At 46.1% G+C, this 11,902-nt stretch overlaps 1 protein-coding gene across 1 annotated transcript; it reads right to left on the bottom strand.

The window, feature by feature from the left end:
* Positions 1 to 5,880: 5,880 nt before the first annotated feature.
* LOC149346102 (uncharacterized) lies at positions 5,881 to 9,106 on the bottom strand. Its single transcript, XM_089541252.1, has one exon. It carries the CDS (start codon positions 9,104 to 9,106, stop codon positions 7,457 to 7,459), a length of 1,650 nt encoding a protein of 549 aa, XP_089397378.1. The 3' UTR covers positions 5,881 to 7,456.
* Between the last annotated feature and the right edge of the window lie 2,796 nt (positions 9,107 to 11,902).

Raw genomic sequence — 11,902 nt, 5'->3', positions numbered from 1 at the left:
GTCATTTACAACGCCTACGCGGGAGACTCGCCCGAAGCGGTTCGCCAAGGCTTCGGAAACAGAAACGAAGGAATAGAAGTTGTGGATGCCCGAAGGATCGGACAGTCCAGAACAATACAAATCACCTTTTTTGGAAAGAAGCTACCCAGCCAAGTAATCTATCAGTGCGGCGTCTTTCGGGTCCACCCCTTCAGGGAGCAACATGAAGTATGCTACAACTGCAGGAGGGTAGGACACCGGGCCGACGTCTGCTACAAACCTACAACGAACCTTTGCCGCCGCTGCGGAGAAAATCACTCGCCTCCACCTGAGGGAGAACAGCCAACCTGCCAACCCGTCTGCATCGTCTGCAACGGGGGCCACAACACAGGCAGCCGGAACTGCAAATTCCGGCTGATCAACAAGAACAAACAAGGAACGCCCCATGGCAACCAGGCACCCAAGCAAGGGGACAACGACTCATCACTACACGGACACCAGTCAAGGCCCAGGAAGAAGGAACAGGGTGCTACCGGAAAAGGAGGCAGCCACAGCCGGAACAACTACAGCTCCTTCCCGCCCCTGGGGAACCGTGCAGGGAACGACAAGCGAAGCTCGAGCCGCGGACGCAGCGATAGCCGCTCCAACAAAAAGGTGAGCTGGCCAGCAGAGGCCTCCCAATCTATTGACGCTCGAGAGAAGGAGTTTCAGATCCAACTACAATCCCGAGACAGAGAAATTGCCAGCCTTAAAAAAGAGTTGGCTGACATTAAACGCCTGTTACAAGCGCATCAGGTACAGAATGCCACTGCGGCTAGAACGCCACCCACCGCGTCCCAGGCTTCGACCAATAATGCGATGGAAACAGACGCCATTTGCCACACTCCCTCCACCGCGTCCCAGTATTCGGCCCATAACGCGACGGATACAGACGCCAGAATGGCAACTAAAAGACTGCTTCCTACAAAAGAAGGCGAGGCATCCAAAAGAAAGGCCGAGGCTTCGGAAGCCGACACCCCGCAGCCGTCGAAAGCGCCTACCAAACTCAGGGCAGACATCAATACTCTGTCAGAGAGAACTAGCGCTATATCAACAAAACAAGCAACCTTCCAAGGCCTCGTTACTACCAAATTTGCAGAGATAGATATTCGCTTTGCAACACTAGAGGGACAGGTATTCCAAATAGCCACGTGCATGCAGCAAATAATGGAAAGGCTTACAACTATCGAGGCCCGCCTACCCCCCATCTTGGATCTGTCCACGACGCCACAACCATCTATAACCCAACATGGCACCACGCCAAAAATTTGAAATTTGGCAATGGAACAGCAGAGGCTTCCGCCGCAAGCGGGCCCACTTGCAGCTCCACATCCAACAAGCACCGTCTGTTCCAACCCCAGACGTGATTGCATTGCAAGAAGCTAGCGGCAGGGCTACACTGCCAGGCTATAAAGCATATCTGCCACCTCATTATGATACTAGTAACGCAGCCGGCTCCTTCACAGCCACTCTGGTGCATAGAAATATCACCGCAATTCAACATTTTATAAATGATTCGGAAGAAGATTACACCCTACTTGAAATAGTACCAAGGCAGAAAGGAGACTCAAATCTCTTTATCCTTAATGTATACAACCCGCCCAGAAACAAAAGCAATGGACTCCCACACTTGTTGATAAACACAGTAAAGCTGGCTGCTAGGGCTCAACTAATAATTGTGGGAGACTTCAACGCTCAACACCCAGCATGGGGATATACCAAAGTAACTCCGAAAGGGAACCTGCTCTGGCAAATCATACAGTCACTAGGGCTCACAACGCTAAACAACCCGAGCGACCACACACGCATGGGTAACAGTGTATGTGTAGACACATCTCCAGACTTATCCCTCTCTAAAAACGTCAAGGACGCAAAGTGGGTCAACACCGGGCAAAACCTTGGTAGTGATCACTTCATCCTTAGCATCCCCTTCCCCACGACAAAACTTAAAAACAAAGCAAAAGAAATACGAACCACGGATTGGGACAAGTTCAGGCAACTTCGCGACAAAACAGCTCCAAAGGAGATCTCTAACCTCAGCGACTGGGTTATCTGCCTGAATGAGGATGTCAGCTCCACTAGCGTTGTGGTGCCAGTTGAGAAGGAGGAGCAGATTGCAGACTCAAAGCTGTTACACCTGTGGCAGGCACAAAAAGGCCTCCAAAAACGCTGGAAGAAGCAAAAACACAACAAGCGACTACGCAAAAAGATCGCTGAAATCGAGAGGCGAATCGAGGAACATACACTTACTCTCCAAAAACAACAATGGAACCAAATATGTGAAAGCGTCAATGGGCAGCTCGGAAATAAGAAGACATGGCATCTTCTAAGACACCTAGCTGCTCGACCCAGAACAAACACGTCCCGTGCAACAAAGTCAACTGTACAGACTCATACATAAATATGAGGGTACAACTCAAGACCTAATCAAAGAGCTAGCAGAACGTTACCTAAATACGGATGATGGTACCACTCAACCAGACTACCGGGGGACTCCTAATCCAAATTTAGACGCAGACATCACAGACGCAGAGGTCTGGTACGCAATTGGAAAACTGCGGACAACATCTGCGGCAGGACCAGACAAAGTAACAAATAAGACTCTCAGGAACTTAGACGCAACGTCGATCGCGGCGGTTACAGACCTTACGAACAAATACTGGCATGCAGGAAACATACCACCAGAGTGGAAACACGCGAAAATCACTTTTATTCCTAAAGCAGGTAAGAAACTCAGCACTGAGAATCTACGCCCAATTTCATTAACATCATGCCTAGGCAAACTCATGGAGCATGTCATCCTCAATAGGCTCCAAAACTATGCGGAGGACATGAACCTCCTACCTGAAACAATGTTAGGATTCAGGGCCCAACTATCTACCCAGGACATACTCTTGCAGCTTAACAATGACATAATTGAAGCTGATGAGGGAACAGGAACGAAAGCAATATTGGGTTTAGACCTTGTTAAAGCTTTCGACAACGTCACCCACAAAGCCATTTTGACAAACTTGTCAGAAATCAACCCCGGAGAAAGGACGTACAACTACATCCGATCCTTCCTCACTAACAGAACAGCAGTGATAACGGTCGGAACAATAGAGTCTGCCCCAATCACACTAGGAAGTAAAGGAACGCCACAGGGCTCCGTCCTGTCCCCTTTCCTTTTTAACCTCTCCCTCATCAAAATTCCCCCCAAACTGGCACAAATACCAGACCTACATCACACGTTCTATGCAGATGACATCACATTTTGGGTAACCAAAGGATGCGAAGGCTACATAGAAGACACACTCCAAGCAGCAGTGGACATCATTGAGGCATGCGCATGGGAATCCGGCCTCACTTGTTCTGAGCAAAAATCTGAACTCTTCGTGATCCGTCGTAAACAAAGAGGTAGGCGTACCACGACATCCCCCCCGCAAATAAACGTCTATGTTAATGGACGATCTGTCAAAGAGGTACAGACCATGAGAATACTGGGGTTGTATTTACAAACAAATGGAAAGAATACTGACACACTCACTAAGCTAAAACGCACGGTAGAAGCGACGGCGCGATTAATCCGCCGCATAGCTAACCGCAGACAAGGGGTGAGGGAAAGAGATTTATGCCGACTAGTGCAGGCCTTTGCGCTAAGCAGGATACTCTATGCCACCCCTTATCTCAAATTTTCGAAAGCAGAAAAGGACAAATTGGATAGTATGATACGGCAGGCCTATAAGGCTGCGTTAGGACTCCCACTAAATGCCTCAACTGAAAGGCTTATGAGGTTAGGAATACATAACACCTACAATGAACTGAAAGAAGCCCATTTAATGGCTCAAACAGCGCGATTAGCCAATTCCAGAACTGACAGGAGTATTCTTACCAGGCTCGGAATTAACTTTCAACCTACGAATAACGATGCTAAAGTAGACTTACCCCGCGACTATAGGACGGCCCTACTAATCAAACCACTCCCCAAAAACATGCACCCCTTACACCATGAGGGTAGAAGACAAGCAAGAGCCAAAGCCTTACATAACAAATACAGACAGTGCCCTGGAACACTTTATGTAGATGTGGCAGAATACAAAAATACCAATGCCTTTGCAATTGTGGTTGTGAACGAGAATGGTGACCACATCGTCTCGGCGACAATCAAAACGAAATCCTCTGAAACGGCAGAAGAGGCGGCTATAGCCCTCGCCCTAGCGCATACCCAAGGGAGCATCATCTTCAGCGATTCCAAAATGGGTATCAATAACTTCGCTAAAGGGCGAATTACAAACACCTCCCTTAGAATCCTTAACGCAACTAAATTCTCACCAAATTATTCCGAATTTATTTATTTATTTATTTCAAATACCCTCATGGCCCTGAGGGCATTATTGAGGGGAGTGGAACAAGCACAGATAACAAAAATGAATACGATCACGGGTTACAGGACTACATATTGTTCACTGCACTGAGTTATTACAAATTTCAACAATTCATGGAAGCCTAGACGAAGAAGGAAAAAAAAACGAGAAAAGATAACAAAACCCAACAAAAACAAAACTATAAATCAAGAACACAGAGTTCATGTCGCACTACTAACCTAAGGGCACACATGTCATGAGCAAGAAAAGCAGGCACTCAACTTTTTCTTAAAATGCTCGAGATCGTCGGTGAGTGCCACATCTGCTGGCAAGTGATTCCACTCGGATGATGTAGTTGGAATGAAAGAATTTTGGCGAGCAGTAGTGTGACAAGGTGGAACGCCCACTTTGCGTGGATGGTCAATGCGCGATGAAACATACGTGGGTGGAATGAGCAAAGCGTTCTTCAAAACATGATTAAAATTGTAGATCTTAAAAAAAAGACAGAGTCGTGAAATTTTTCGGCGCAGTGAAAGTAATGGTAGTGACAATGTACTTTTCATTTGTGTGACACTTGATGTACGGCCATAGTCGTGAAGAATAAAACGAGCGGCACGGTTCTGAACAGCTTCCAAAACAGATATAAGTGACTTAGTATGAGGATCCCATATCGACGCGGCGTATTCAAGCTTCGAACGAACCAGTGTTTTATACAGAAGGAGTTTGACTGAAGTGGGTGCAATAGAAAAGTTTCTTTTTATGTAACCAAGCATGCGGTTAGCGTTTCCAGTAATGTAGGTGATATGCTGGTTCCAGGATAAGTTTGATGTCAGATGTACACCGAGGTATTTATACGAGGTAACCGGGGCTAACGAAGCACTGTTGATACTGTAAGAGGCTGGTGGCGAGACGCCTTGACGTGAAAAGCGCATGGTTTTGCATTTTGATGTGTTTAAAACCATTTTCCATTTAATGCACCAGTCTGTAATACAGTTAAGATCAGCTTGCAATAAGTTGACATCATTAGTGTTTTTAATTTCACGGTACAGTATGCAATCATCTGCAAAAAGTTTGATCGAGGATTTTATATTGTTAGGCAGATCATTAATGTACACAAGGAATAACAAGGGTCCGAGTACCGATCCTTGTGGTACCCCAGACGTAACCGGCATAGAAGAGGATTGAAGACCGTTAACGTAGACAAACTGCGAGCGATTAGTTAAAAAACAACGAATCCATGCTAGAACATTTGGGTCGATATTAAGATGAGCAAGCTTATACAACAGAAGACTATGGGACACTTTATCGAAAGCCCTGCAAAAATCTAAAAAAATGACGTCGACCTCTGAACCTTCATCAAGAATCGAATGAATTTCGTTGCTGAAGGATAATAACTGTGTTTCACAGGAAAACTGCTTTCTGAAACCATGTTGTGTAGGTGTGAAAAACGAAAATGATTCAAGAAAACTAGCTAACTGAGAAAAAATTATATGCTCCATGATTTTACACGAAATGGAAGTTAATGATATTGGACGATAATTAAGGGGTGAATGTCTGTCGCCAGATTTATGGAGTGGAATCACTTTAGCCAGTTTCCATTCGTGTGGTATATCTCCTGTTTGAAGCGATTGTTCACATATCTTCAGTAAAAAAATTGCGGAGTACACTTTAGTATTCTTCAGCACTTTGGTGTTAATGTTATCAGGGCCGCAAGAAGAGGAAATTTTCAAATTGTTAATTATGTTAATAATTCCGTCATAACTAAACCTGACAGGGTCCATTGGAAAGCTTATGTTACATGCATAGTCTCTAATATCAGTAATGTCAGTTGCGGTACTTGAAAACGCTGCACTAAAGGTCTCATTAAAGATGCCAGCGACGTCAGTGCTTGGAATAGGGTGTGATAGAGAGTCAACGAGAGATACAAGTGACTGGTCTCGTTGATTGACACTACTCCAAAATTTTTTGGGGTTGCTCGTTAGAAGCGTCGGCAACGTCACATTAAAGTAGTAGTGCTTCGATTCCTTCAAAGACTTCTTATAAATGTTAACAGTTTTTTGGAGTGCTGACCAGTGCTCACGCTTTCCAGAAGACTTCGCTTTGCGGAAAAGCCTCCTTTTTTTGTTTGCCAGACGTTTTAATGAGCGGTTGTACCATGGACACTGCCGGTTGGTTAAAAGCTTTTTTCGAGGAATATACAGGTCGACCAGCTCGCAAAGCTTGTTTCTGAAAAGGTGCCAATTTGTATTTACAGATCTATCGTTGAAGTTTGCCAGAAATTCGTCAAGGAAGTCTTCAAGTGCTTTATTGATCGCAGTGTAATTTCCCTTAGCATAATCATATATTAGTTTTATATTGTTATACGACGTTCGAGCAGGGAAGTTCAACATGACATGTAATAAAGAATGATCGCTTATACCTGATAAGTAGGTAATGGTAGATACAGCATCAGGGGCTGTTGTTAGCAACAAGTCTAATACATTGGATGTTGAAGATGTGACCCTAGTAGGCTGCGTTATTACCTGAGTTAAGCAAAAGTCTGAACAAACGTTTAAAAAATTAGACAATTCTGACGTAGAGTTGGTAGTGGAATACGGAAAGCTAGACCAGGCAATATTAGGGAAATTAAAATCACCAAATAAAAAAACAGGAAAATTCGGAAATTTGGCACACACAGCGCTTAGCGTGTCATGAAGTTCACTGGAAAAACCAATCCCAGTGGAAGGCGAACGGTAGCATGCACAAAATACAAGTTTTTGATATTCAGTCGTTATCAGAACACATAAAAACTCCAGTGTCGTAGGAATATCAATGTGAAGGCTATCAAGATGATCCGAGACGGCGAGCAGAACACCGCCACCCCGTGCGACTGCGCGATCACGGCGAAATATGGAGTACCGCTTTTCGGTAGCGAGGATTTCCGTGTTTTTAACACAATCATTCAGCCATGTTTCCGTTAAGACAATAATGTCGGCCGATGTGGTATCGGCGGCACAGGAAAGGTCATCACGATTTCGCACAACACTGCGTATATTGGTGAAAAGCACTGAAATTCCAGAGATCGGCTGCGCACGCGGACGAAAGCGCCCAGCCAGCTATCTCGAATCATCAGAACCGCCCGCGGCACTAGAATCAACACGTGAAGTAGTAGCATACAGGCTAGTTTGTTCACAAACTCTATCACTTTCAGCACAATAGGTGTAACATTTCTTGTTGAAGAATAACCTTGCGTGCCTCAGTTTAAAGCGCGTGTTAGGCGCAGTTTCCTTCGCAAATTCTGCCAGTTTTTTTCTAGCATGCCTTGTAGATGGACTAAAATCTTCAGACATAGAAACATCTGAATCTTTCAGTTTAGACTGAGCGTTCAAAAGCATTTGCTTTGTTTTGTAGTTGGAAAATTTTACCATTATTGGTCGCGTTTTGGTAGGGTCTGCAATGCCGATTCGGTGGGCCCGGGCGATATCAGTATTAGAAATGGTAATTGACATTTCTTGCTGTATTGCATTCACAATTTTTTCTTCTGATTGCAACCATGTTTCGGTGGCTCCAGCGTCTTCAGATATACCAAAAAATAAGAGGTTATCTCTACGCGATCTGTCTTCGAGGTCATTCATTCGGGCCCTTAATGAGTAATTTTCTTTGGCGAGGCATTCAGCAGTTGCTTTGAGAGCATTCAGGTCCTGACGGAAGGATTCAAAACCCGCAAGTTTGGTCTCAACATTGGTAAGCCTGTTAGAAATGTCAGTAACCTTCATATCTAGTTCCTCTTGATTGCATGTAATAGTTTTAATTGAGTTTAATATTTCGACCTGCCCCTGTTCAATGTTTGTTGAGCGCATTCTTAGATCCTCCAGAAGGGTGAGTATGGCACCGCTGTCAGAGTCGGGCGTCGGGTTCTGAGTGTTGCTACGAGTGCTATGGCCAGGGCCAGGGTTTAATTCAACGTCTCCGGACAAGAGCAATTTGAGCACACAATAACACTGGCATACATTTTCCAACAGCACTTGTGGGCAAGGGAGCATAACGAGGCAGGCATCATTTGAACGCTTGGATGAAACTGGACTAACCTGAAGGATGAAAAAACGAAAGACATTGGTGAACCACATCGTGTCGCTGCTCCCATGCCCACTGAAGGGGTGGCGACGGTGCATCCCATTTATATCTTCTGCGATGGTTGACGTCGATGTCGATCCGGGGTAAAAATCTTGCGAAGCGGTGATCAGCTGCGTCATGAAAGCATTCCATGGGCCGCTAGAGCATTTGTCGCTTGACGCCGGCGCACTCCAGTCAAAAAGCGCTGATGGGATTCCATCATGGCACAGAACTGGATCTGAAGCGACGCTGCCAGTGCAGAGGACAGGAAACTGAAGGATGAAAAAACGAAAGACATTGGTGAACCACATCGTGTCGCTGCTCCCATGCCCACTGAAGGGGTGGCGACGGTGCATCCCATTTATATCTTCTGCGATGGTTGACGTCGATGTCGATCCGGGGTAAAAATCTTGCGAAGCGGTGATCAGCTGCGTCATGAAAGCATTCCATGGGCCGCTAGAGCATTTGTCGCTTGACGCCGGCGCACTCCAGTCAAAAAGCGCTGATGGGATTCCATCATGGCACAGAACTGGATCTGAAGCGACGCTGCCAGTGCAGAGGACAGGAAACTGAAGGATGAAAAAACGAAAGACATTGGTGAACCACATCGTGTCGATGCTCCCATGCCCACATTGATATGGGTCCCAGCCCATTCGGGGAATCCGGGGAACGAGGCAGCCCACAATAAAGCCCGAGGTTTCGTCGACCGGGCAGTGGATGAGTCTGGCTCCCTGAATTTCACGAAGGACTCCATGATCACATATCATGATCTCACCAATCATTTTAAACTAGAGAGGAGAATTTTCCCCCCTCCAGACAAAAGACTTACTAAAGAACAAGAGGTTACGTGGCGTCGTCTACAGACGAGATCGATACGCACCCCATCACTCCTCGCGCACATTTATCCAGATCTTTACAACCCAAACTGCAAACACTGTGGCCAACGTGCTACCTACGATCACATCCTGTGGGACTGCAAAATAGAGCCACCTCCGGGTGATCTAGTTACAGCTCCTTCTCTCGAGCGGTGGGAGACCGTGCTGGCTAGCTCTGACCCCAGAACGCAAGTTTTGGCGGTGGAGTGGGCTGACAAAGTCGTCGAGGGCTATGTACTCGCGACCACTTAACGCGACCTCTTGCCAAGCTCTTCCCGGCGAATAAAATGTTTTACAATCAATTAAAGCTGTGCCATAAGGATTCAATGTCAGAAGAAGCATCGCTTGCAAGTTCTTTGTATGTGTCGAACTCGAAGAAAAGATGATCTAGAATACTATTATCGTCAGCTTTAGTGAAATCATGAACAAAAGTTTGCGGTCGTGGCGGAGAAAGCGTGCTACTGATAGGGACACTGCATAAGATTAGTTTGTGATCGGAGATTCCGTCTAGTATTTCAGTTTTAGTTTCATGGAGTGGAAAGTGGTGACTTAGAAATACTAGATCAAGCGTGTTACTCGAAGAACCTTGTAGACGTGTTGGTTGATTTACAATCTGAGTGAGATTAAACTGTAGCATAATATCTAAAAGATAGTCTGAAGAAGCGGAGTGATGTTGCATTGTGAGCCAGTCAATATCCTGGAGGTTAAAGTCACCAAGCAAGATTAGTCTGGTACCTAGAAGATGACATTGCATATAGCGATGTAATGCAAGCATGAAGTCATGATCACTTGATGGGCTGCGATAAACGCAACCCACCACTATCGAGTAGGAACAAAATGTCAGTTTGGAAAGATTGCCTCTACGCCTTCGATGTCGGGAAGTACAGTGACTTGTATTTTTTTGTTCACAAAAATGGCTACGCCGCCACCGCGAGTTTTTCTGTCCTTGCGAATTATCACGTAATTTGGGGGCGTAACCTCGGTTTCCATGATATCGGACGTGAGCCACGTTTCAGTCACGGCCATAAAGTCGGGTTTTATGCCAATAAGTAAGCTTTCCAAGGAATCAAGTTTGTTTAGAATGCTGCGAGCATTTATGTTAGCAAAAGTTATTTCTGTTTCTGCTGGTTGCGGCGTGGCCGTAATGTTTTTGCATCGCTTTGACTGTTTTTTGGGGGACTAGTAGGACTGACTTTGGTTTCCACTGGCATTACACAGTTCTGCTCATCATCCCAGTAGAAAAACTGACCGTTAATACGCAACTTATCAAAGACAAGAGCAACTTTGTCTCCGTTGTCTTTGTGCTCCTTCGCAGTCTCCCATAACTTCTTTCGTATGCTACGTACACGGGCCGAGTAATCCTCACTGACTGAGTACTCCGATCCCTTCAGCTTTGTACAGTTCTTTAGTATTCTAGATTTGTCCCGTGAGTCAAGCAGTTTAAGGATAACAGGTCTGGCCTTTTTCGTATTCGTAGGCCGGCCCAGTCTATGAATTATTTCGATGGTAACGGGCTCTATTTTTAAGATGTCCTGAACAATTTTCTCGTTGACTTTTTTCCAGTGTGTCGCTGTCCTCACTTTCATCCTCAGAAATTCCATATATTATTAGGTTAGACCTTCGAGAGCGATTCTCCAGATCGTCTATTCTCATTTCAAGGGTCATCACTGTTTTCTTTAGACTGTCAATCTCGTGCAGACACGTTGATATTTTACTGTCCAGTACGGCCAAGTTTTCTAATTTTGTATCGATAGAGACAAGCCTTTCTTCCTTTATTTCTTTTAGGTCATCTGCTATACTTTGTAGCTGTTTCATTAGCTGCGCCATATCAGGTCCGGGGTTGGTCTCAATATCACCGGCGAGCAGTAGAAGCTTCATGGCATACAGTAAATCACAGAGCACTGGACAGAGCAGCCCCGGGCACGGCAGCACTACAAGGTAAGGGTCGCTTGACCGATAGCACTTGCCGTAGCATTTGCTCACCTGTACGAAAAAGACCAGCGGGTTGGTGAACCGCATGCCTGAAGTGCCGCCGTGCCCAAGAAGCCGTCCGGGGTCATCTGTTGCCTTTATGTAGGGTCGTGGCCGATCCACCGCCAGGGAGGCGCTGTCTTCGTCACTGTTCGTTATCGAACCTAGTGTCATCCGGTAGCGTCGGTCGATGCTGATGTCTGCGAGATGAAGCGTATCAGCCTCGTGTCGACCGTGATCGCACACAAGCTGCGTCCTTTCGGGCGTTGACCATCGCGGTTGATCGTGTCGAGCCACTGGCGTCGACAGCACCGTGACGATCACCTGTACGAAAAAGACCAGCGGGTTGGTGAACCGCATGCCTGAAGTGCCGCCGTGCCCAAGAAGCCGTCCGGGGTCATCTGTTGCCTTTATGTAGAGTCGTGGCCGATCCACCGCCAGGGAGGCGCTGTCTTCGTCACTGTTCGTTATCGAACCTAGTGTCATCCGGTAGCGTCGGTCGATGCTGATGTCTGCGAGATGAAGCGTATCAGCCTCGTGTCGACCGTGATCGCACACAAGCTGCGTCCTTTCGGGCGTTGACCATCGCGGTTGATCGTGTCG

This window comes from Amblyomma mixtum, chromosome 4 (assembly GCF_055824585.1).
Source record: "Amblyomma mixtum isolate Tamu chromosome 4, ASM5582458v1, whole genome shotgun sequence".
Taxonomy (NCBI): Eukaryota; Metazoa; Arthropoda; class Arachnida; order Ixodida; family Ixodidae; genus Amblyomma; species Amblyomma mixtum.
The sequence above is the reverse complement of the archived record's forward strand: the minus strand, read 5'-3'. Positions and strand labels throughout refer to the sequence as shown.